Source organism: Nomascus leucogenys, chromosome 21 (genome assembly GCF_006542625.1).
Source record: "Nomascus leucogenys isolate Asia chromosome 21, Asia_NLE_v1, whole genome shotgun sequence".
Lineage (NCBI taxonomy): Eukaryota > Metazoa > Chordata > Mammalia > Primates > Hylobatidae > Nomascus > Nomascus leucogenys.
This window is the reverse complement of record NC_044401.1, coordinates 42315365-42341994: the sequence shown is the minus strand read 5'-3', so window position 1 is coordinate 42341994 and position 26630 is coordinate 42315365. Positions and strand designations below refer to the sequence as shown.

General features: G+C 38.6%; 1 protein-coding gene across 6 annotated transcripts in view; it reads left to right on the top strand.

Annotated features, from left to right (window-relative positions):
* The window catches only part of GOLGB1 (golgin B1), a 92900-nt gene that overhangs the window by 49205 nt on the left and 17065 nt on the right, over positions 1–26630 (top strand). For all 6 annotated transcript variants that reach the window (XM_030801603.1, XM_030801602.1, XM_030801601.1 and 3 more), the window contains 5 exons: positions 118–232; positions 2820–2893; positions 3776–8964; positions 10119–12030; positions 19306–19484. In XM_030801603.1, coding sequence (XP_030657463.1) covers positions 118–232; positions 2820–2893; positions 3776–8964; positions 10119–12030; positions 19306–19484 — 7469 coding nt within the window. The remainder of the gene's footprint in view (positions 1–117; positions 233–2819; positions 2894–3775; positions 8965–10118; positions 12031–19305; positions 19485–26630) is intronic.

Genomic DNA, 26630 nt, shown 5'->3' with positions numbered 1-26630 from the left:
AAAGTATTTACATGGCTGGAGAACTTCTAGAAGACAAAAATGCTGGAGGCTATCTGGGCATTAGTGTGAGAATTTTCTGCTGGAGAATCATTAATTTGTTGTCTTTCTACAATTTAGGCAGTCACTGAGGAGAATATTGCTTCTTTGCAGAAGAGAGTGGTAGAACTAGAGAATGAAAAGGGAGCCTTGCTCCTTAGTTCTGTAGAGCTGGAGGAGCTGAAAGCTGAGAATGGTATGTATAAAAGAAAACCATAATTCTCTGTCTTCTTATCCCACAAGTGCCTCTACTTTTATCACTAATTATGTATAACATGTAGAATTCTCTGATTCCATGATAATAGAGATTTAGATAATAGAGCTGGTAACTATCAAAGATAATACACATTAAACAATTAGAGCATAGTATCAGTGTTTACATAAGTATAACATTTTGCAATATGGACTATACATGCTGCAGGATTTCTTTATAACTCATAATCATTTTGGAATGGTCATTGTATCTTACAGGAAGTATGGCTTGAACAGGACCTTAATAAGATGATTTTTAAAATAGGTAAAATGAAGAAAGAAAGGACATTCTGGTAATAAATTTGTAGGATGAGGTAACAGACATCAGTATAAAGGTTTAAAGGTAGAAACTATGTTGTGAGTGAGTGGTTTATGCTCGTGCTGTACCCTGCTTAGAATCCTGCTCCTTTCCTTTAGTCTGGATGATTCTTACTCATCTTTCAGGCTTCGACTAGCACATTATCTTTTTCAGGAATTTGGTATTGGTCCCCAAAAGTTGGGTTAAATGATATTTTTTGTGCTTCCATAACATCCTTGTATACTTTTAACATTGTATTAAAATGATCTGTTTATATGTTTGTCTTTTTTACCATATTATAAGCTCTTCAGAGTTTAAATATAAGCTCTTCAAGGGCAGGGGCCATTTTTTTTTTCCATCTTTGCTTTACCCAAAACTAGTATACTACCTGGCAAATAATGGCTACTGAATAAAGTTTTGTTGGATTGAACTGAACTTAGCATTTTATCCTATTGGATTGTGTGTGAACAGTTAGTGAGAATGAAGACGTGTCTCCTTCCACTTATCATATGCTTCATGTAGACTTTATGGATTTAGTAGCATGTCGTTAATGCTTTATTGATCTAATTCATCTTTAACTGACTACTACACTTTATCATCTAGGAGTGAGAATGAATAGCAAGTAAAGGTTGTAAAACTTTTATTAAACTCTAGAGCCAGTATTTCTAACTTAACTATTTTACAGTTTTCCACTTAGATCTAAATGGAAGCTTATGCACTTGTATTAGACGATTCCCACTATTTCTAATAAGTAAAGAACACCACAAATTCAGCTCATTATTTAACCCATTCAGAGCACTTCTTTGAGACCTTATCCATGATGCTTATTTTGCAGTTTTGCAAACAGTCTGTATCCTGTCCATGTGGCTTCACATGGTTTGGAGGTATTATATGGATTCCATTCCTCTTCCTACAGGGATCACTGACCTTAAGGTTTTCTGTATTGGTTTTTGTGTCTGGCCTCATAGATTACTTTTACCTTGTATGTCATGTTGTTTTCAACTCACCTTTTGCACTGACATTTCTACCACTGTACTCCTTTTTCAAGTAATCTTGTGAAATGTCTGAACATATATACTGTCTTGAATTCCCTTGTCTCATTTATGGTGCCTTTCCTATGTGCCAGGCACTATTCTAGTTGCTGGGGATATAGCTATGAACATATTGGAGGCGAAGACAGACTACAAACCTGTTTATACACATAAGAAAATTTCAGAGAATGATAAGTATTAGGTTAAAAATAAAACAGGGTATTTCAACTATGCCTTGGAGAAGAAGAATGCAGAATTGGAGTAGTGAGAGTAGGCCTTTCCGAGGACTTTAAACCTGAATGATGAAAAGGGGATAGCCATGCAAAGAGGCTAAGCAAAGAGCATTCCAGGCAGAGAAAAAAGCAGTACAAATGTTCTCAGGTGTGAATGAACTTGATAAGTTTGCAGAAGAGAAAACAGACCAGTGTTTTTGGAGCAGAGTGAACAAAAAGGGGGCAATACAAGAAGAGGAGGTTGGAGAATTAGTAGGGTCAAAGCATGAGGGTTCCTACAGGTCACATTAAGACATTTGGATACAGTGTAAAAAATATATATATTTTTTTCCTTTGGTGTATCTGTTTTATCAGAAAGAATATAAGCTTCTTGAGGATATTGATATCGATGCTCAATATATACACATTGTCACAGAACTTGGGTTAAAACTCCAAAGACTTGGATTCTAATCCCAGCTCCCTGAACTAGCTGCGTAACCTTTTGGGTCATGTCATTTCTTTGTTTTCTTATATGATCATTGAGGAGATAGGATAGCTCCCTTTTAGTGCTAAAATTTGATATCTTTATGAACATTGAAGAACATTGTAAGTGCTATATTAATGCAAAATATATATTACAAACATAGTAGGATTATGGATAAATTATATGTATTGTCCTAGAAGTTCCAGATTATGCCACAGAAATAGCTGCTTTATGTCCTGCATCCTGGCCTCCTTCTCCTTTCAAACCTTCCACTATTTAGTATACTTTACTCAGGTTCATTATCATCACCTAGTACTGTTCTATCTTATATCTAATGTAATCATATCCTCTTGCCACTTCTTTATTTTAATAAGGCTTTCACCTCTCCCAAACTATTTTATTTTTTTAAAAATTATTTCATGCAATTCAAATAGCTTCACATTCAATCCTGTTTTTTCACACACTCCACATATATCTTCTAAAGATATTTATTTTGTGACTTTCAGAAAAACTGTCTTCTCAGATTACTCTCCTGCAGGCTCAGAATAGAACTGGGGAGGCAGATAGAGAAGTCAGTGAGGTAAGTGATGTGTTCTTAATATAACCAGAACATGAACTAAATTAAGAGAAGGTAGCTTCATATGAAAACACATCTATAATTTTCTAGTGTTGCCAGAGAAGTACATTACCTACAGAGTAAGATCTATTAAAGAGATTCATAATGGTTATTATATCTCATTTATTGTTACTTGTTTCTGAATATTAGAATTCATTGTTCTAAAGCAACATAAATACAGTAGCTACTAATTTGGGATTTGATAACCCATTTTTTATAACTGGATTATCATCTATCTCAACTTCTTTGTTCATCTCAGAAAAGTTTCTCAGTGAAGAGATTAGATAAGATTAGCACAGTTTTACTAAGATTAAATAAAAAGGGATCTTTGGAGAATGATCCTTTTAATAATCTGAAAATTACTATAAGAAGTGTATGGTTGCTTAGTATCATTCTGTTGATTTAAGAGTATCGTTAGCTGCATTGTGTTTAGTTAGCTGTGTTTTTCTAATCAGTAAGTCAGTGATAGAATCATACATGCCCTTGAGGAATGATGTGGCTTCCTAACAAAAGTATCTACTTACTTTTTAAAAAAAATCAATTAGGAGTTTTATTCTGAAGGAAAAAAAGCTTCTTATGTAAGGAATATCTAGAAAATGAATTCCAGATTTCCTTAGGTCTTATGAATAGGGCTTGACTTCAGTGCAGGATTGGCAGAGTGCCCTTGGAGGTCCAGTTGGGAGATACAAACTGATTTTAAAAGGATTTAGCAGTGTTATGGTACAAAGAAGGTTTTGACCAAAAAGTCTGAAGTTTTAGAAGATGAAATATAAGTTTTTAGTTGGGCTATTTTTTTAATGTTATAAAACATTTGATTACAGCTTTTTTTTTCTTTTTTAAAAATAGATCAGCATTGTTGATATTGCCAACAAGAGGAGCTCTTCTGCTGAAGAAAATGTACAAGATGTTCTAGAAAACACATTTTCTCAGAAACATAAAGAATTATCAGTTTTATTGTTGGAAATGAAAGAAGCTCAAGAGGAAATTGCATTTCTTAAATTACAGCTCCAGGGAAAAAGGGCTGAGGAAGGAGATCATGAGGTCTTTGACCAGAAAGAAATGAAACAGATGGAGGGTGAGGGAATAGCTCCAATTAAAATGAAAGTATTTCTTGAAGATACAGGGCAAGATTTTCCCTTAATGCCAAATGAAGAAAGCAGTCTTCCAGCAGTTGAAAAAGAACAGGCGAGCACTGAACATCAAAATAGAACATCTGAGGAAATATCTTTAAATGATGCTGGAGTAGAATTGAAATCAACAAAGCAGCATGGTGATAAATCCCTTTCTGCTGTACCAGATATTGGTCAGTGTCGTCAGGATGAGTTGGAAAGGTTAAAAAGTCAAATTTTGGAGCTTGAGCTAAACTTTCGTAAAGCACAAGAAATCTATGAGAAAAATTTAGATGAGAAAGCTAAGGAAATTAGCAACCTAAACCAGTTGATTGAGGAGTTTAAGAAAAATGCTGACAACAACAGCAGTGCATTCACTGCGTTGTCTGAAGAAAGAGACCGGCTTCTCTCTCAGGTGAAGGAACTTAGCATAGTAACAGAATTGAGGGCCCAGGTAAAGCAACTGGAAATGAACCTTGCAGAAGCAGAAAGGCAAAGAAGACTTGATTATGAAAGCCAAACTGCCCATGACAACCTGCTCACTGAACAGATCCATAGTCTCAGCATAGAAGCCAAATCTAAAGATGTGAAAATTGAAGTTTTACAGAATGAACTGGATGCTGTGCAGCTTCAGTTTTCTGAGCAGAGTACCCTGATAAGAAGCCTGCAAAGCCAGCTGCAAAATAAGGAAAGTGAAGTGCTTGAGGGGGCAGAACATGTGAGGCATATCTCAAGTAAGGTGGAAGAACTGTCCCAGGCTCTTTCACAGAAGGAACTTGAAATAGCAAAAATGGATCAGCTCTTACTAGAGAAAAAGAGAGATGTGGAAACCCTCCAACAAACCATCGAGGAGAAGGATCAACAAGTGACAGAAATCAGCTTTAGTATGACTGAGAAAATGGTTCAGCTTAATGAAGAGAAGTTTTCTCTTGGGGTTGAAATTAAGAGTCTTAAAGAACAGCTAAATTTATTATCCAGAGCTGAGGAAGCAAAAAAAGAGCAGGTGGAAGAAGATAATGAAGTTGCTTCTGGCCTTAAACAAAATTATGATGAGATGAGCCCAGCAGGACAAATAAGTAAGGAAGAACTTCAGCATGAATTTGACCTTCTGAAGAAAGAAAATGAGCAAAGAAAGAGAAAGCTCCAGGCAGCTCTTATTAACAGAAAGGAGCTTCTGCAAAGAATCAGTAGATTGGAAGAGGAATTAGCCAACTTGAAAGATGAATCTAAGAAAGAAATCCCACTCGGTGAGAGTGAGAGGGGAGAAGTAGAAGAAGATAAAGAAAACAAAGAATACTCAGAAAAATGTGTGACTTCTAAGTGCCAAGAAATAGAAATTTATTTAAAACAGACAATATCTGAGAAAGAAGTGGAACTAGAGCATATAAGGAAGAATTTGGAAGAAAAGATGGCAGCTGAAGAGCAATTAGAGGCTCTGGTCAAACAGATGAATCAGACCTTGCAAGATAAAACAAACCAAATAGATTTGCTCCAAGCAGAAATCAGTGAAAACCAAGCAATTATCCAGAAGTTAACCACAAGTAACACGGATGCAAGTGATGGGGACTCCGTAACACTTGTAAAGGAAACAGTGGTGATAAGTCCACCTTGTACAGGTAGTAGTGAACACTGGAAACCAGAACTAGAAGAAAAGATACTGGCCCTTGAAAAAGAAAAGGAGCAACTTCAAAAGAAGCTGCAGGAAGCCTTAACCTCCCGCAAGGCAATTCTTAAAAAGGCACAGGAGAAAGAAAGACATCTCAGGGAGGAGCTAAAGCAACAGAAAGATGACTATAATCACTTGCAAGAACAGTTTGATGAGCAAAGCAAGGAAAATGAGAATATTGGAGACCAGTTAAGGCAACTCCAGATTCAAGTAAGAGAATCCATAGACGGAAAACTCCCAAGCACAGAGCAGCAGGAATCGTGCTCTCCCACTCCAGGTTTAGAAGAACCTTTATTCAAAGCCACAGAACAGCATCACACTCAACCTGTTTTAGAGTCCAACTTGTGCCCAGACTGGCCTTCTCATTCTGAAGATGCAAGTGCTCTGCAGGGCGGAACTTCTGTTGCCCAGATTAAGGCCCAGCTGAAGGAAATAGAGGCTGAGAAAGTAGAGTTAGAATTGAAAGTTAGTTCTACAACAAGTGAGCTTACTAAAAAATCAGAAGAGGTATTTCAGTTACAAGAGCAGATAAATAAACAGAGTTTAGAAATCGAGCGTCTAAAGACAGCATCCCATGAAGCTGAAGTCCGTGCAGAAAGCCTGCAGCAGAAATTGGAAAGCAGCCAACTACAAATTGCTGGCCTAGAACATCTAAGAGAATTGCAACCTGAACTAGATGAACTGCAAAAACTCATAAGCAAAAAGGAAGAAGACGTTAGCTACCTTTCTGGACAACTTAGTGAAAAAGAAGCAGCTCTCACTAAAATACAGACAGAGATAATGGAACAAGAAGATTTAATTAAGGCTCTGCATACACAGCTAGAAATGCAAGCCAAAGAGCATGATGAGAGGATAAAGCAGCTACAGGTGGAACTTTGTGAAATGAAGCAAAAACCAGAAGAGATTGGAGAAGAAAGTAGAGCAAAGCAACAAATACAAAGGAAACTGCAAGCTGCCCTTATTTCTCGAAAAGAAGCACTAAAAGAAAACAAAAGTCTCCAAGAGGAATTGTCTTTGGCCAGAGGTACCATTGAACATCTCACCAAGTCTCTGGCAGATGTGGAAAGCCAAGTTTCTGCTCAAAATAAAGAAAAAGATACAGTCTTAGGAAGGTTAGCTCTTCTTCAAGAAGAAAGAGACAAACTCATTACAGAAATGGACAGATCTTTATTGGAAAATCAAAGTCTCAGTGGCTCCTGTGAAAGTCTAAAACTAGCTCTAGAGGGTCTTACTGAAGACAAGGAAAAGTTAGTGAAGGAAATTGAATCTTTGAAATCTTCTAAGATTGCAGAAAGTACTGAGTGGCAAGAGAAACACAAGGAGCTACAAAAAGAGTATGAAATTCTTCTGCAGTCCTATGAGAATGTTAGTAATGAAGCAGAAAGGATTCAGCACGTGGTGGAAGCTGTGAGGCAAGAGAAACAAGAACTGTATGGCAAGTTAAGAAGCACAGAGGCAAACAAGAAGGAGACAGAAAAGCAGTTGCAGGAAGCTGAGCAAGAAATGGAGGAAATGAAAGAAAAGATGAGAAAGTTTGCTAAATCTAAACAGCAGAAAATCCTAGAGCTGGAAGAAGAGAATGACCGGCTTAGGGCAGAGGTGCACCCTGCAGGAGATACAGCTAAAGAGTGTATGGAAACACTTCTTTCTTCCAATGCCAGCATGAAAGAAGAACTTGAAAGGGTCAAAATGGAGTATGAAACCCTTTCTAAGAAGTTTGAGTCTTTAATGTCTGAGAAAGACTCTCTGAGTGAAGAGGTTCAAGATTTAAAGCATCAAATAGAAGGTAATGTATCTAAACAAGCTAACCTAGAGGCCACCGAGAAACATGATAACCAAACGAATGTCACTGAGGAGGCAACACAGTCTATACCAGGTGAGACTGAAGAGCAAGACTCTCTGAGTATGAGCACAAGACCTGCATGTTCAGAATCGGTTCCATCAGCTAACAGTGCCAACCCTGCTGTAAGTGAGGATTTCAGCTCACATGATGAAATTAATAACTACCTACCGCAGATTGATCAGCTCAAAGAAAGAGTTGCTGGATTAGAGGAGGAGAAGCAGAAAAACAAGGAATTTAGACAGACTTTAGAAAATGAGAAAAATGCCTTACTGAGTCAGATATCAACAAAGGATGGTGAACTAAAAATGCTTCAGGAAGAAGTAACCAAAATGAACCTGTTAAATCAGCAAATCCAAGAAGAACTCTCCAGAGTTACCAAACTAAAGGAGAGAGCAGAAGAAGAGAAAGATGATTTGGAAGAGAGGCTTATGAATCAATTAGCAGAACTTAATGGAAGCATTGGGAATTACTGTCAGGATGTTACAGATGCCCAAATAAAAAATGAGCTATTGGAATCTGAAATGAAGAACCTTAAAAAGTGTGTGAGTGAATTGGAAGAAGAAAAGCAGCAGTTAGTCAAGGAAAAAACTAAGGTGGAATCAGAAATACGAAAGGAATATTTGGAGAAAATACAAGGTGTTCAGAAAGAACCTGGAAATAAAAGCCATGCAAAGGAACTTCAGGAACTGTTAAAAGAAAAACAACAAGAAGTAAAGCAGCTACAGAAGGACTGCATCAGGTATCAAGAGAAAATTAGTGCTCTGGAGAGAACTGTTAAAGCTCTAGAATTTGTTCAAACTGAATCTCAAAAAGATTTGGAAATAACCAAAGAAAATCTAGCTCAAGCAGTTGAACACCGCAAAAAGGCACAAGCAGAATTAGCTAGCTTCAAAGTCCTGCTAGATGACACTCAAAGTGAAGCAGCAAGGGTCCTAGCAGACAATCTCAAGTTGAAAAAGGAACTTCAGTCAAATAAAGAATCAGTTAAAAGCCAGATGAAACAAAAGGATGAAGATCTTGAGCGAAGACTGGAGCAGGCAGAAGAGAAGCACCTGAAGGAGAAGAAGAATATGCAAGAGAAACTGGATGCTTTGCGCAGAGAAAAAGTCCATTTGGAAGAGACAATCGGAGAGATTCAGGTTACTTTGAACAAGAAAGACAAGGAAGTTCAGCAACTTCAGGAAAACTTGGACAGTACTGTGGCCCAGCTTGCAGCCTTTACTAAGAGCATGTCTTCCCTCCAGGATGATCGCGACAGGGTGATAGATGAAGCTAAGAAATGGGAGAGGAAGTTTAGTGATGCGATTCAAACCAAAGAAGAAGAAATTAGACTCAAAGAAGAGAATTGCAGTGTTCTAAAGGATCAACTTAGACAGATGTCCATCCATATGGAGGAATTAAAGATTAACATTTCCAGGTAAATGAGTAGTGAATTTTTCCTCCTCCAGAGGTAACTGGAAGCAAAGAAGGTCTCTAAACTGTTTCTGTTTCCTTGTAGACAGTGGGACTAATTTTGGCATAAATTTCCATGGAAGATATATTCTCTCTCACTTCTGACTTTTTTTGGCAAACAACAATCCTGCTACAACTTCATGAACATGAAAAGTTCACATCTTCTCTTCCCATCTTTCTATTGAGAGATTTCTGTACTTCTGTTTTGTTTTGTTTAACATGGAGTCTTGCTCTTGTCACCCAGGCTGGAGTTCAATGGTGCGATTTTGGCTCACTGCAACCTCTGCCTCCTGGGTTCAAGCAATTCTCCTGCCTCAGCCTCCCGAGTAGCTGGGATTATAGGAGCCTACCAACACACCCGGCTAATTTTTTGTATTTTTAGTAGAGACGGGGTTTCACCATGTTGGCCAGGCTGGTCTCGAACTCCTGACCTCAGGTGATCCACCCACCTCGGCCTTCCAAAGTGCTGGGATTACAGGCATGAGCCATTGCACCTGGCCTCTGTATTTCTTTTCATTTCCATTTCAACTACTCTTGCCTGGATTTTTACCACAGTACTCTCAAATTAATTGCCTAGTCTCATCTTTTCTTCTTCCTTTAGTCCACATTAATTCATACTGCATATACCTCTTAGAGTTATATTTTCTCAAATTTCAATTTTCTATCACTTTTTAAGCTCTAGAACTATGTCTCTCATCCTTTGTATTCCTTACTTCTAATAGGACCCTTCTGTTCTAAAATAGATTTCCTCACTGTCTTTCATATCAAGATTATCCCTTAGAGAAGCCAAACATTAGCTTGTCTGGAGCAAAGCAGAATAAAATAGGAGAAAATGTTACTTTTCAGTGTTGAAAACCATGTCATTAAAATAAGTGACATATTTTGGAGTTTATGACTTAAATATATGAACCCTTAGGTGTGATATACCTTGAATACATAGCACTCAGTAGATAAACATGTAGGTGCAGAGAATTAATACCTCTTCAGTAAAACATTTAACACCTGTTATGAATGTTAATTCATTTGTAAATCTATTGAGTACCTGTTACAGTATTTGTTCCTTGGGAAACATAGTTTTTTTCTTGAAATCTGTAACTAATGACCTTCTCTCTGTTTCAGGCTTGAACATGACAAGCAGATTTGGGAGTCCAAGGCCCAGACAGAGGTCCAGCTTCAGCAGAAGGTCTGTGATACTCTACAGGGAGAAAACAAAGAACTTTCATCCCAGCTAGAAGAGACACGCCACCTATACCACAATTCTCAGAATGAATTAGCTAAGTTGGAATCAGAACTTAAGATTCTCAAAGACAAGTTGACTGATTTAAGTAACTCTTTAGAAAAATGTAAGGAACAAAAAGAAAACTTGGAAGGGATCATAAGGCAGCAAGAGGCTGATATTCAAAATTCTAAGTTCAGTTATGAACAACTGGAGACTGATCTTCAGGCCTCCAGAGAACTGACCAGTAGGCTGCATGAAGAAATAAATATGAAAGAGCAAAAGATTATAAGCCTGCTTTCTGGCAAGGAAGAGGCAATCCAAGTAGCTGTTGCTGAACTGCGTCAGCAACATGATAAAGAAATTAAAGAGCTGGAAAACCTGCTGTCCCAGGAGGAAGAGGAGAATATTGTTTTAGAAGAGGAGAACAAAAAGGCTGTTGATAAAACCAATCAGCTTATGGAAACACTGAAAACCATCAAAAAGGAAAACATTCAGCAACAGGCACAGTTGGATTCCTTTGTTAAATCCATGTCTTCTCTCCAAAATGATCGAGACCGCATAGTGGGTGACTATCAACAGCTGGAAGAGCGACATCTCTTTGTAATCTTGGAAAAAGACCAACTCATCCAAGAGGCTGCTGCTGAGAATAATAAGCTTAAAGAAGAAATACGAGGCTTGAGAAGTCATATGGATGATCTCAATTCTGAGAATGCCAAGCTAGATGCAGAACTGATCCAATACAGAGAAGACTTGAACCAAGTGATATCAATAAAGGACAGCCAACAAAAGCAGCTTCTTGAAGCTCAACTTCAGCAAAATAAGGAGCTGAAAAATAAATATGCTACATTAGAAGAAAAGCTGAAGGAATCTGAGGAAGCAAATGAGGATCTGCAGAGGTCCTTTAATGCCCTACAAGAAGAGAAACGAGATTTATCTAAAGAGATTGAGAGTTTGAAAGTATCTATATCCCAGCTAACAAGACAAGTAACAGCCTTGCAAGAAGAAGGTACTTTAGGACTCTATAATGCCCAGTTAAAAGTAAAAGAAGAAGAGGTACAGAGGTTAAGTGCTTTGCTTTCCTCCTCTCAAAAGAGAATTACAGAACTGGAAGAAGAATTGGTTTGTGTTCAAAAGGAAGCTGCCAAGAAGATAGGTGAAATTGAAGATAAACTGAAGAAAGAATTAAAGCATCTTCATCATGATGCAGGGATAATGAGAAATGAAACTGAAACAGCAGAAGAGAGAGTGGCAGAGCTAGCAAGAGATCTGGTGGAGATGGAACAGAAATTACTCATGGTCACCAAAGAAAATAAAGGTCTCACAGCACAAATTCAGTCTTTTGGAAGGTCTATGAGTTCCTTGCAAAATAGTAGAGATCATGCCAATGAGGAACTTGATGAACTGAAAAGGAAATATGATGCCAGTCTGAAGGAATTGGCACAGTTGAAAGAACAGGGACTCTTAAACAGAGAGAGAGATGCTCTTCTTTCTGAAACTGCCTTTTCAAGGAACTCCACTGAGGAGAACAGCTTGTCTCACCTTGAGAAACTTAACCAACAGCTCCTATCCAAAGATGAGCAACTGCTTCACTTGTCCTCACAACTAGAAGATTCTTATAACCAAGTGCAGTCCTTTTCCAAGGCTATGGCCAGTCTACAGAATGAGAGAGATCACCTGTGGAATGAGCTGGAGAAATTTCGAAAGTCAGAGGAAGGGAAGCAGAGGTCTGCAGCTCAGCCTTCCACCAGCCTGGCTGAAGTACAGAGTTTAAAAAAAGCTATGTCTTCACTCCAAAATGACAGAGACAGACTAGTGAGTAGCTAGTTCTTTCTTTCTGATCTGTTTAAGAGTTTTTGAACCTTTCTTTAAATTTATTTTTACAGAAAAGGTTAAACACATTCTTATACATATTATCTGGGCACTCAGGGGAAGTATTATGTATCCCACAGGTTCTGTTTGGTCTTAGAGAAACACAGAAACATGATTTAAATTGCTAAACCTGCCAATACCATTAGAAAAAAAATCAGAAATTTTCTTGGCACAAAACTCTCCATTGGTTATAAAAGGACTAAGAGGTGGAGAGCTGTTTTATGTATTTTATATACACAAAGACACATGTAAATGTTTCCAGAATTTGTCATAGCTTAACTGAAAGAAAGTAAAAGGACCACTTAGTGCCTTCTTACAGTGAAGTATAAGGGTCACTTAGTGGCTTGCTTACACTTTAGCAATAGATTATCTGGTAGAATTTGGAACAGAAAGGACTTAGTTCATCTCATGGGTAGCTCAACCCTAATTTGTCAAAAATTAAAAAAAGTAATGTAAAAAGAGTTTCTTTAAATAAGTTTAAATGACTTTTTAGTAAAGTTTTATTTGCAAGCTGAACCATTTACCCACTTCCTTTTAATACCCAACATTTCCAATGGGAGAAAAAGCTAAAGAGGCTTCCTAATGCTGACATTTGACAGCTTTTAGTAGGAGCCAGGAGTTTAATCCAGGTCTCCCAAGATTCAGGGGCAAAAACTGGAACTGTATGAGCCAAGCCAGGTTGTCGGGATTCTACTGCTCCTAGGCTCAAGCAGTCGTCCTGCCTCAGCCTCCCAAGTAGCTGGGATTACAGGCATGAGCCACTACTCTTGGCTTGTTAGGGGATTCTACTTTGCAACATTACTGTCTTCACTTTCATGATAGTCTGTTAACTCTATCAAGGCTTTGTATTTGTAGGAAAATAGGCCAAATAGGAAATAAATGGAGTTTTGAAAGGCTAGGCTTTCCATTTTGAAATGTGACCCATACCCAGAATCTGAAAATTCTGATTTTTAAGATTAGCTCTAGTGAAAAGATTATTTCCCCTAACTGTAGAGTGAGTTTTTCCTTTTCATTGTAGGTAATTGTGTTCATTCCTATCTCACTTAATATCCTATATTTATAGACAGTCTTTCCCCTTTTGTAATCTGAACAAAGCCCCTCTGTTCAATTATGGTTTTGACTTCCAACATACACATACTTGTTTATATTTTTTAAATAATTTGAGTTTAGCTGACTTTGCCCTGGGAGCTTGGCCTTTTGTCTGTCTTTTCAGAACATAAATGCAAAAGGTTTTATTCATCAGGATGGTATGTGCCTCAAAGCTGTAATTTATGATATGCTGGTATTGATTATCTTCTAAGTCAAAATCTTTTTTCATGGAACTGTTAGGATAGATTCTGAATTAGCTAACTATGTTTAATTCAGTGAATTGCCTTATTATTCTTATCTGTTACAAACACTAGGCACTAAACTTCACACATTTTTGTCTGCTGGATAGTTACAGCCAAGCCAACTTTTTTATTTTCGTGTTTCTGTAATTCACAGTCATATTATTCTGTTCCCAAAGGCTCATAACTGTGATTTTATTTTATTTAACCATCAAGATGCATCACTCCCTTATTCACAATGTGCCTCAGATATTTTTATTTTCCATCTTCAACATCCTAAGATAAGCTCTAACACTTTACCCTTAAACTGTTGTAATAATATTGCTTCCAGGTTATCATCTCACCAGTATTTTCAGACCATGGCCATATAAGTCTTTCTGAAACTCTACTTTATTACTGCACTACTCAAAAATATTTAAAAGTTGTACTATCTCTAGAATAGACTTAGTATTCAAACCCCCTTTAGTCTGGCATTTAAGACCCTTTTTTTCTTTTTCTTTCTTTTTTTTTTTTTTTTTTTTTTTTGAGATGGAGTCTTGCTCTCTCACCCAGGCTGGAGTGCAGTGGTGCAATCTTGGCTCACTGCAACCTCCGCCTCCCAGGTTCAAGCAATTCTCCTGCCTCAGCCTCCAAAGTAGCTGGGACTACAGGCATGCGCCACCATGCCTAGCTAATTTTTGTATTTTTAGCAGAGATGAGGTTTCACTACATTGGCCAGGCTGGTCTTAAACTCCTGGTCTCAAGTGATCCACCTGCCTCGGCTCCCAAAGTGCTGGAATTACAGGCGTGAGCCACCGTACCCGGCCAAGACCCTGTAATTTATTCATACCTTTCCAGCATTCCCTTTTACTGCTCCCTACTGATACCCTTCATTCACACCAAACTGATCTACTCAGTATGCAATAATCACACCTGGTACTTCCTACTTACCCATATTATCATCTGCAGCCAAAATATTCTCCCAATTGCTTTCCTTTTTTAATTATCTGTTTCCCACTATTTAAAGGTCATTCCAGAGCTCAAATCCTCTTCTTACATTTCATGATTGCCTGATTTTCTTTTGCCTTTATACTTCCCTAGTACTTTACTTATCATTTGTCCCATATTGCCTTATTGTGTGTGTGTGTGTGTGTGTTTAATTTCTATACACAATTTTGTATTTCCCCAATTAGATTGCAAACTCTTGGTAAGTGTCATGTCTTATACTTATTTGTACATCTTTAGCATAGAATTGACTAAGCAGATGTCATATCTCTAGGGGGTGCCTGTATTTATCTATACTCTCCTGATTCTGAAAATGACTTGGGGTAGCATATAAAGATATAAACAGTTTTTCAAGATAAAATAAAAGGGACTGAGAAGGAGGAGAAAAAGAGGATAGGCTAGAAAAAGATTAAACCAGGAGTAAGGTTAGTGTCCCAAGGGGAAGTCACCATATCCTGTACTGTGTTAGAAAGAGGGATCCATAGTTTGCTCTGAGGTTTCTATTAGCCATCAGAAAGAGGGAATGAAAACCACATGCATGAACTGTAGTATTTATATATAGTCTAGGAGAAAAGGAGAAAGAAAAATCACCTACTCAAGACAAGAATAGTCTTTAAGTATTGAGGCCTGTAAGAAATTTCTTCTGTATTCCCATAAAAAGAACACTATGCAGTTGTGAAACATCCATTACTTCTCTATGGTAAATATAATAATGTGTTTTTTAGGGTTTTTATTTAGCTGTCCCTTAATGTAAGTGCAGAATAAAAGAATTATGTCCAGTTCACTAAAACTACCACTCCAAGGAGCTAAAATGCAGTCCCAGGCACACAGCTTTCTGATGATCCATTCTAGGATATCTCTAGTCTAGTATCTAGACTAGGAGTGAGTGTATTGCATAAAGGAATATGTTTTTGCCTTAAATCAAAACAAAAATATATTTTGGGGTTTGGGTTAAAAATAAAGTTATATGGCACTTATTTAATTAGTCACTAAATTCTACAATGTTTGGTGGGAAGAGCTAAGAGCAGCACTACCTCAACCCCATTTCTTCTGGGGCAATTTGCTTTCAACCCTTTTAGCTTATTCTTTCAGTATTTCCTCTGTATCTAAATATCATGCTTATATTGCATTTTTGGCTCTTTGTTGCATCAACTATTGACTTTCTTTACACTAACAGGGTTTAGCTCTCTGTACTCTCCCTGCTTTCATAGTAAACCTTGTTAGTGTATGCACTTTCTATTTATTTATTTATTTATTTTGAAACAGAGTCTCGCTCTGTTGCCAGGCTGGAGTGCAGTGGCACGACAGCTCACTGCAACCTCTGCCTCTCGGGTTCAAGCGATTCTTCTGCCTCAGCCTCCTGAGTAGCTGGGACTACAGGTGCGTGCCACCTTGCCCAGCTAATTTTTGTATTTTTAGTAGAGATGGGGTTTCACCATGTTGGCCAGGATGGTCTCAATCTTTTGACCTTGTGATCCACCTGCCTCGGCCTCCCAAAGTGTTGGGATTACAGGCGTGAGCCACTGCACCCGGCCAGTGTGCGCACATTTTAATACAAACCCCTTCCCATTTTCTTGATGTAATTTAATTTTTAATTTTGGTTAAATCAATTCAGAGTTACATTTTTATGACTACAAATGCTACTAGAGCATTAGAGACATGTTACTTTTATTTTCCTGAGTCTTTCTGTTTTTCCCAGATTAATAACAGTTTTTGTTATTGTTGTTACTTAGTTTTCTTTGTACTTAATGTAATTTAACCTCAGATTTACTGCCATTTGTCCACATCTCCTTTCAAGATGTTTATTCCCATCAATTTCATCTTCAGGAAGAAAACTCTCCTGGAGTACCTGATTTGCTCCTATATCAACCAGTGGCCCTGTACTCCTAGGATACCCTTTCTATCCCAGAATATTTCCTTTCACCTTTCTCCTATATTAGATCTCCTATTTTGTCTATTCTATGTATTCCTTTTCTTGGTTTTGTGCCATCTTTTTCTTGGAATAAGTCATTAAGTAACTCCCTAAGAAATGATACCTGGAAGGTGAATTTATTGAAAATGTCTTTATATCTCTCTTATCTGATTGATAGTTTTGCTGGATATAAAATTCTAGGCTGAAAATAATTTCCCTTCAAAATTGTGAAGACATTGGTTTATTGCTTTTTAGCTTATACGTGGTTTACAAGTCTAAAGCTATTCTGATTCCTGATCCTTTGTATGTGATCTATTTCTCACTTCCCTTCCCCTCACCCCACCTTCCCTCCCTTTCTCCCCTATTCTGAAATTTTTTGATAGTATAATTTGGTATAGGTCTTTTTCTTCATCATGCTAACTAGTCCTTTGAATCTAAGAAATCATACTAGCAGCTTTTTGGAAATTTCATTGAATTTTTTTTTTTACCATTTTCCTCTATCTTTTTTCTCCATTGTCTTATTTCTGAAATTTTTGTTATTTAGGTGTAAGACCTTCTTGATTGCTTCTCTAATTTTCTTACCTTTTCTCTTTTTTTTTTTTTTTTTTTTTGCTGTATTTCTGGAAGATTTTCCCACCTTCATCTTTTGATTCCAAAATTTTTTTCATTTTTGCCATTATATTCTTAATTTCTAAGGTTTTTTTTTTGTCTCATAGCTAGATTTTCTCTTTTTTTTTTTTTTTTTTTTGAGATGGCATCTCGCTGTGTCACCCAGGCTGGAGTGCAGTGACATGATCTCAGCTCACTGCAACCTCTGCCTCCCGGGTTCAAGCGATTCTCCTGCCTCAGCCTCCTGAGTAGCTAGGACTACAGGCGCCTGCCACCACGCCCAGCTAATTTTTATATTTTTAATAGAGACAGGGTTTCACCATGTTGGCCAGGATGGTTTCGATCTCTTGACCTCATGATCTGCCTGCCTCAGCCTCCCAAAGTGCTGGGATTACAGGCATGAGCCACCGCACCCGGCTGGTAGATTTTCTTCTCTTTCTAAGGCTAGTGGTGGTACTTTTGTTTTTTGACATTTTCTTATAATGAGTTTTTCTTTATAATTTTTAATTTATGCTATAATGTTTCTTATTTACAATGTTATCTCTTAAATCTTTGAGTACATTACATTTTCTCCCCTGGTAATCTCTTCTAAATTACCTTCTCTAGTTGGTTTTCTTCCCTTCCTTAATGTTAGCCATTCTTCAGGTGAAGGTTAATCCTCGATGTACTCTTCATGTTTAAGGGGAGGGTCTAAAAGCTTGTGAGTAGGACTTACCAACGGAGTTTCATTGCATGATGATCTTACTGAGCTTATTGGTAGCCCTTATCTCAGTATCTTTAGTTTCTCTTGGGCTGGTCAGATTTTCAAGAGAAGACTTCTCATTTCCTTTGCGGAGGGAAAAGGCTTTTACCAGCACCCTTCAAGCTCAGTAGGGAAAAGGCTTCAAGCACTCAGGAAGCATGCATTCACTCTATTTGGAACAATACCCTTACCTGCAGCTGTGCCTCACGTGCCATAGTCCACAGACACTTCTTTTACCTCTCGAGAGAATAAAATTAGTTGTCTGTTGGGGTAACAGAAAGTGTGGAGCTGAGGAGAGTATCTATAGATGAAGTTGTTTTCTGGCCAGGCACAGTGGCTCACACCTGTAATCCCAGCACTTTGGGAGGCCAAGGTGGAAGGATCATTTGAGACCAGCCTCAGCAACATACTGAGACTCCGTCTCTCCAAAAAAAAAAAAAAAAAAAAAAAATTAAAAGAAATTGCTTCTTAAGCAGCTTTCATCTAGACCTCCTTATCTCAGCTATCACCTCCCTCCCACCCCCATCACCATATTTTCCAGAGGTACCTGATGCTGTTAATTCCTGAGCCTTTTGAAGATTCTGCAGAGTAAGTTCTACTGATTCTTGGATTTCTTACTGCCAGCTTTAGATTGTTTTCTCAGATCTGTTAAGTCAGTTACCACTTACTCATCTGCTTTTCAGCTTCCAAATTAATTTTATTGCTGCTGATTCCTCTATTGTTTTTCCTGTTCTTGTGTTTTGTGCTTTAAAAAATGCTATTATTTTAGCTTTAGCAATGTTTCTAAGTGGGTGAAAGAGGTGTGTGAACAAGACCCCCATCTTTGCCCAGATGTCCTGACATTATTTCTCCCTTACTAAGCTTTTAATGAGTATTGGAAATAAAGAGGTTGAAAATATATCTGAAATGTAAGTAGGCAGTGTTGTTAATTAAAGGCAAGTCTGTCATCATCACTAACTTTATGTGTGAAGTGCATTAATTTGCTCGTTTACTTCTCATATTCTTATGAAAAAAAGTACTATAATTATCTTCATTTAATAGATGAGGAAAATTAGCCCAGGCGACAGAGCAAGACTGCCTCTCAAAAAAAAAAAAAAAAAAGAGAGAGTATGAGGAACATGCATTGGGTCACATCCAAGAAGTAGTAGGATATCTAACTCCAGAGCCTAAGTGTCCTTAACCACTGAGCAGCACTGCCTTCTTTATAATCAGTATCCGCTAAGCTACAGTTAAGATTGATAGCCCTGTAGGAAAGTTAAGAACCCTAACAAGGACACATGACTAGTTCTTGTTTTAGGATGTGACCACCCACAGTGAAGCTGTAGGTCTCTTAAGTCTACCCCACGTCAGAATTGTAGCCCTAAAGTGAACTTAGGACCTTAGGAGCCGGGGGAAGGAGTGGAAGTTGCAGGAATAGTCAGACCTTGTAGCCTTGATGGCAGCTCCATGGGTGATTTCCACCAGCCTAGCTGCATGTATTTCACCACTTTAGAGACTTATGCTGCAGTGATATGTCATCAGTGGACTGTTAGGTGCTGGTTTCATGTTGTGGTGTCTGACTACTTGGTAGGGAGCTACCAGTGACTTACAGTTAGATGAATGAGATGTGACAAATAATCCTTTCACTTTCCCTTTGGTTAAAGCTGAAGGAATTGAAGAATCTGCAGCAGCAATACTTACAGATTAATCAAGAGATCACTGAGTTACGTCCACTGAAGGCTCAACTTCAGGAGTATCAAGATAAGACAAAAACATTTCAGATTATGCAAGAAGAGCTCAGGCAGGAAAACCTCTCCTGGCAGCATGAGCTGCATCAGCTCAGGTACTATAATCCCTCCTTTTCAACTCTTTTCATTTTAACTTTTTATTTTGAAATAATTGTAGATTTGGGAAAATAGTGCAGAGAGGTTCTATGTATCCTTCACCCAGTTTCTTCCAGTGATGACATCTTACATAACTGTAGCACACTATCAAAACCAGGAAACTGCCATTGGTACAATTCACAGACCACATTCAGATTCCACCAGTTTTACATGCACTGATTTGAGTATCTGTGTGTGTGGTTCCATGCAATTTTGTGACATGTATATTTTAGCACCACCAAAACCAAAATACAGAACTACTCCATCACCACAAATACGTCCTTTGTGCTACTAGTTTATAGTCACGTTCCTCCCTTCCCTACCTTCCTCACATCCTTAACCCCTAGCAACCACTAATCTGTTTTCAATTTTGTCATTTTGAGAATGTTTTCTAACTGGAATCTTGCAGTATATAACCCTTTGAAATTGGCTTTTTTCATGTGCCATAATGCCCTTGAGATCCATCAGTTTTATTGTATGTATCAATAGTTCATTCTTTTTAGTATAAATAATGTTTCATATTATGAATATACCACTGTATTCACCTGTTGAAGGACATGCATATTGTTTTTAATTTTTAGCTATTCTAATACTACTACTATGAACATTTGTGTATAGGTTTTTGTGTGGACCTACGTTTTCATTTCTTTGGGATAATTGGCCAGGAGTACAAATGCTAGCTCATATAATAAGTGAATGTTTTGTTTTTTAAGAAGCTGCAAAACCACTCTGCATAATGGCCGAACATCTTTTTAATGTGTGTATTTGACATCCATATATCCTCTTTGTTGAAATATCTGTTCATGTCTTTTGTCCGTTTTCTAATTGGGTTAATTTTTTACTGTTAAGTTTTAAGCGGAACAACTCCAGTCTACAGCTCCCAGCGTGAGCGACACAGAAGACTGGTGATTTCTGCATTTCCATTTGAGGTACCAGGTTCATCTCACTAGGGAGTGCCAAACAGTGGGTGCAGGACAGTTGGTGCAGCGCACTGTGCACGAGCTGAAGCAGGACGAGGCATTGCCTCACTCGGGAAGTGCAAGGGGTCAGGGAGTTCCCTTTCCTAGTCAAAGAAAGGGGTAACAGACGGCACCTGGAATATCGGGTCAGTCCCACCCTAATACTGCGCTTTTCCAACGGGCTTGGAAAACGGCACACCAGGAGATTGTGTCCCGCACCTGGCTCGGAGGGTCCTATGCCCATGGAGTCTCACTGATTGCTAGCACAGCAGTCTGAGATCAAACTGCAAGGTGGCAACGAGGCTGGGAGAGGGGCGCCTGCCATTGCCCAGGCTTGCTTAGGTAAACAAAGCAGCCAGGAAGCTTGAACTGGGTGGAGCCCACTGCAGCTCAAGGAGGCCTGCCTGCCTCTGTAGGCTCCACCTCTGGGGGCAGGGCACAGACAAACAAAAAGTCAGCAGGAACCTCCACAGACTTAAATGTCCCTGTCTGACAGCTTTGAAGAGAGTAGTGGTTCTCCCAGCACACAGCTGGAGATCTGAGAACAGGCAGACTGCCTCCTAAAGTGGGTCTCTGACCCCCAAGCAGCCTAACTGGGAGGCAGCCCCCAGTAGGGACAGACTGACACCTCACTTGGCCAGGTAATCCACAGAGACAAAACTTCCAGAGGAACTATCAGACAGCTGAATTTGCGGTCTCACGAAAATCCACTGTTCTGCAGCCACTGCTGCTGACACCCAGCCAAACAGGGTCTGGAGTGGACCTCTAGCAAACTCCAGCAGACCTGCAGCTGAGGGTCCTGTCTGGTAAAAGGAAAACTAACAAACAGAAAGGACATCCACACCAAAAACCCATCTGTACATCACCATCATCAAAGACCAAAAGTAGATAAAACCCCAAAGATGGGGAAAAAACAGAGCAGAAAAACTGGAAACTCTAAAAAGCAGAGTACCTCTCCTCCTTCAAAGGAATGCAGTTCCTCACCAGCAACGGAACAAAGCTGGATGGAGAATGACTTTGATGAGTTGAGAGAAGAAGGCTTCGGACGATCAAACTACTCCGAGCTATGGGAGGAAATTCAAAACAATGGCAAAGAAGTTAAAAACTTTGAAAAAAAATTAGACGAATGGATAACTAGAATAACCAATGCAGAGAAGGGCTTAAAGGAGCTGATGGAGCTGAAAGCCAAGTTTTGAGAACTATGCGAAGATTGCAGAAGCCTCGGTAGCTGATGCGATCAACTGGAAGAAAGGGTATCACTGATGGAAGATGAAATGAATGAAATGAAGCGAGAAGGGAAGTTTAGAGAAAAAAGAATAAAAAGAAACGAACAAAGCCTCCAAGAAATATGGGACTATGTGAAAAGACCAAACCTACATCTGATTGGTGGACCTGAAAGTGATGGGGAGAATGGAACCAACTTGGAAAACACTCTGCAAGATATTATCCAGGAAAACTTCCTCAATCTAGCAAGGCAGGCCAACATTCAGATTCAGGAAATACAGAGAACGCCACAAAGATACTCCTCGAGATGAGCAACTCCAAGACACATAATTGTCAGGTTCACCAAAGTTGAAATGAAGGAAAAAATGTTAAGGGTGGCCAGAGAGAAAGGTCGGGTTACCCACAAAGGGAAGCCCATCAGACTAACAGCTGATCTCTCGGCAGAAACTCTACAAGCCAGAAGAGAGTGGGGGCCAATATTCAACATTCTTAAAGAAAAGAATTTTCAACCCAGAATTTCATATCCAGCCAAACTAAGCTTCATAAGTGAAGAAGAAATAAAACACTTTACAGACAAGCAAATGCTGAGTGATTTTGTCACCACCAGGCCTGCCCTAAAAGAGCTCCTGAAGGAGGCACTAAACATGGAAAGGAACAACCAGTACCAGCCCCTGCAAAAACATGCCAAATTGTAAAGACCATCGAGGCTAGGAAGAAACCGCATCAACTAATGAGCAAAATAACCAACTAACATCATAATGACAGGATCAAATTCACACATAACAATATTAACTTTAAATGTAAATGGGCTAAATGCCCCAATTAAAAGACACAGACTGGCAAATTGGATAAGGAGTCAAGACCCATCAGTGTGCTGTATTCAGGAAACCCATCTCACGTGCAGAGACACACATAGACTCAAAATAAAGGGATGGAGGAAGATCTATCAAGCAAATGGAAAACAAAAAAAGGCAGGGGTTGCAATCCTAGTCTCTGATAAAATAGACTTTAAACCAACAAAGATCAAAAGAGACAAAGAAGGCCATTACATAATGGTAAAGGGATCAATTCAACAAGAAGAGCTAACTATCCTAAATATATATGCACCCAACACAGGAGCACCCAGATTCATAAAGCAAGTCCTGAGTGACCTACAAAGGGACTTAAACTCCCACACAATAATAATGGGAGATTTTAACACCCCACTGTCAACATTAGACAGATCAACGAGACAAAAAGTTAACAAGGATATCCAGGAATTGAACTCAGCTCTAAACAAAGTGGACCTAATAGACATCTACAGAACTCTCCACCCCAAATCAACAGAATATACATTTTTTTCAGCACCACACCACACCTATTCCAAAATTGACCACATAGTTGGAAGTAAAGCTCTCCTCAGCAAATGTAAAAGAACAGAAATTATAACAAACTGTCTCCCAGACCACAGTGCAATCAAACTAGAAATGAGGGTTAAGAAACTCACTCAAAACCGCTCAAGTACATGGAAACTGAACAACCTGCTCCTGAATGACTACTGGGTACATAACGAAATGAAGGCAGAAATAAAGATGTTCTTTGAAACCAACGAGAACAAAGACACAATATACCAGAATCTCTGGGACACGTTCAAAGCAGTGTGCAGAGGGAAATTTATAGCACTAAATGCTCACAAGAGAAAGCAGGAAAGATCCAAAATTGACACTCTAACATCACAATTAAAAGAACTAGAAAAGCAGGAGCAAACACATTCAAAAGCTAGCAGAAGGCTAGAAATAACTAAAATCAGAGCAGAACTGAAGGAAATAGAGACACAAAAAACCCTTCAAAAAATTAATGAATCCAGGAGCTGGTTTTTTGAAAAGATCAACAAAATTGATAGACTGCTAGCAAGACTAATAAAGAAGAAAAGAGAGAAGAATCAAATAGATGCAATAAAAAATGAAAAAGGGGATATCACCACCAATCCCACAGAAATACAATCTGCCATCAGAGAATACTACAAACACCTCTACGCAAATAAACTAGAAAATGTAGAAGAAATGGATAAATTCCTTGACAAATACACCCTCCCAAGACTAAACCAGGAAGAAGTTGAATCTCTGAATAGACCAATAACAGGCTCTGAAATTGTGGCAATAATCAATAGCTTACCAACCAAAAAGAGTCCAGGACCTGATGGATTCACAGCTGAATTCTACCAGAGGTACAAGGAGGAACTGGTACCATTCCTTCTGAAAATATTCCAATCGATAGAAAAAGAGGGAATCCTCCCTAACACATTTTATGAGGCCAGCATCGTCCTGATACCAAAGCCTGGCAGAGACACAACCAAAAAAGAGAATTTCAGACCAATATCCTTGATGAACATTGATGCAAAAATCCTCAATAAAATACTGGCAAACCAAATCCAGCAGCACATCAAAAAGCTTATACACCATGAACAAGTGGGCTTCATCCCTGGGATGCAAGGCTGTTTCAACATACGCAAATCAATAAATGTAATCCAGCATATAAACAGAACCAAAGACAAAAACCACATGATTATCTCAATAGATGCAGAAAAGGCCTTAGACAAAATTCAACAACCTTCATGCTAAAAACTCTCAATAAATTAGGTTTTGATGGGACGTATCTCAAAATAATAAGAGCTATCTGTGACAAACCCACAGACAGCCAATATCATACTGAATGGGCAAAAACTGGAAGCATTCCCTTTGAAAACTGGCACAAGACAGGGATGCCCTCTCTCACCACTCCTATTCAACATAGTGTTGGAAGTTCTGGCCAGGGCAATCAGGAAGGAGAAGGAAATAACGGGTATTCAATTAGGTAAAGAGGAAGTCAAATTGTCCCTGTTTGCAGATGACATGATTGTATATCTAGAAAACCCCATTGTCTCAGCCCAAAATCTCCTTCAGCTGATTAGCAACTTTAGCAAAGTCTCAGGATACAAAATCAATGTACAAAAATCACAAGCATTCTTGTACACCAATGACAGACAAACAGAGAGCCAAATCATGAGTGAACTCCCATTCACAATTGCTTCAAAGAGAATAAAATACCTAGGAATCCAGCTTACAAGGGATGTGAAGGACCTCTTCAAGGAGAACTACAAACCACTGCTCAATGAAATAAAAGAGGATACAAACAAATGGAAGAACATTCCATGCTGATGGTTTGGAAGAATCTATATCGTGAAAATGGCCATACTGCCCAAGGTAATTTATAGATTCAATGCCATCCCCATCAAGCTACCAATGACTTTCTTCACAGAATTGGAGAAAACTACTTTAAAGTTCATATGAAATCAAAAAAGAGCCCGCATCGCCAAGTCAATTCTAAGCCAAAAGAACAAAGCTGGAGGCATCACGCTACCTGACTTCAAACTATACTACAAGGCTACAGTAACCAAAACAGCATGGTACTGGTACCACAACAAAGACATAGATCAATGGAACAGAACAGAGGACTCAGAAATAATGCCGCATATCTACAACCATCTGATCTTTGACAAACCTGACAAAAACAAGCAATGGGGAAAGGATTCCCTATTTAATAAATGGTGCTGGGAAAACTGGCTAGCCATATGTAGAAAGCTGAAACTGGATCCCTTCCTTACACCTTATACAAAAATTAATTCAAGATGGATTAAAGACTTACATGTTAGACCTAAAACCATAAAAACCCTAGAAGAAAACCTAGGTAATACCATTCAGGACATAGGCATGGGCAAGGACTTCATGTCTAAAACACCAAAAGCAATGGCAACAAAAGCCAAAATTGACAAATGGGATCTAATTAAACTAAAGAGTTTCTGCACAGCAAAAGAAACTACCATCAGAGTGAACAGGCAACCTACAAAATGGGAGAAAATTTTCGCAACCTACTCATCTGACAAAGGGCTAATATCCAGAATCTACAATGAATTCAAACAAATTTACAAGAAAAAAACAAACAACCCCATCAAAAAGTGGGCGAAGGACATGAACAGAGACTTCTCAAAAGAAGACATTTATGCAGCCAAAAAACACATGAAAAAATGCTCATCATCACTGGTCATCAGAGAAATGCAAATCAAAACCACAATGAGATACCATCTCACACCAGTCAGAATGGCCATCATTAAAAAGTCAGGAAACAACAGGTGCTGGAGAGGATGTGGAGAAATAGGAACACTTTTACACTGTTGGTGGGACTGTAAACTAGTTCAACCATTGTGGAAGTCAGTGTGGCAATTCCTCAGGGATCTAGAACTAGAAATACCATTTGACCCAGCCATCCCATTACTGGGTATATACCCAAAGGACTATAAATCATGCTGTTATAAAGACACATGCACACGTATGTTTATTGCAGCACTATTCACAACAGCAAAGACTTGGAACCAACCCAAATGTCCAACAATGATAGACTGGATTAAGAAAATGTGGCACATATACACCATGGAATACTATGCAGCCATAAAAAATGATGAGTTCATGTCCTTTGTAGGGACATGGATAAAACTGGAAACCATCATTCTCAGTAAATTATCGCAAGGACAAAAAACCAAACACCGCATGTTCTCACTCATAGGTGGGAATTGAACAATGAGAACTCATGGACACAGGCAGGGGAACATCACACTCCGGGGACTGTTGTGGGGTGGGGGGAGGGGGGAGGGACAGCATTAGGAGATATACCTAATGCTAAATGACGAGTTAATGGGTGCAGCAAACCAACATGGCACATGGATACATATGTAACAAACCTGCACATTGTGCACATGCACCCTAAAACCTAAAGTATAATAAAAAAAAAGTTTTAAGCATTCTTTATATATTATAGGTATGTGTTCTGTGTTTGATTTGTGGTTTGCAAATATTTTTTCTCAATTTGCAGCTTATCTTTTCATCTCCCTCAACAGGGTCTTTTTAATTT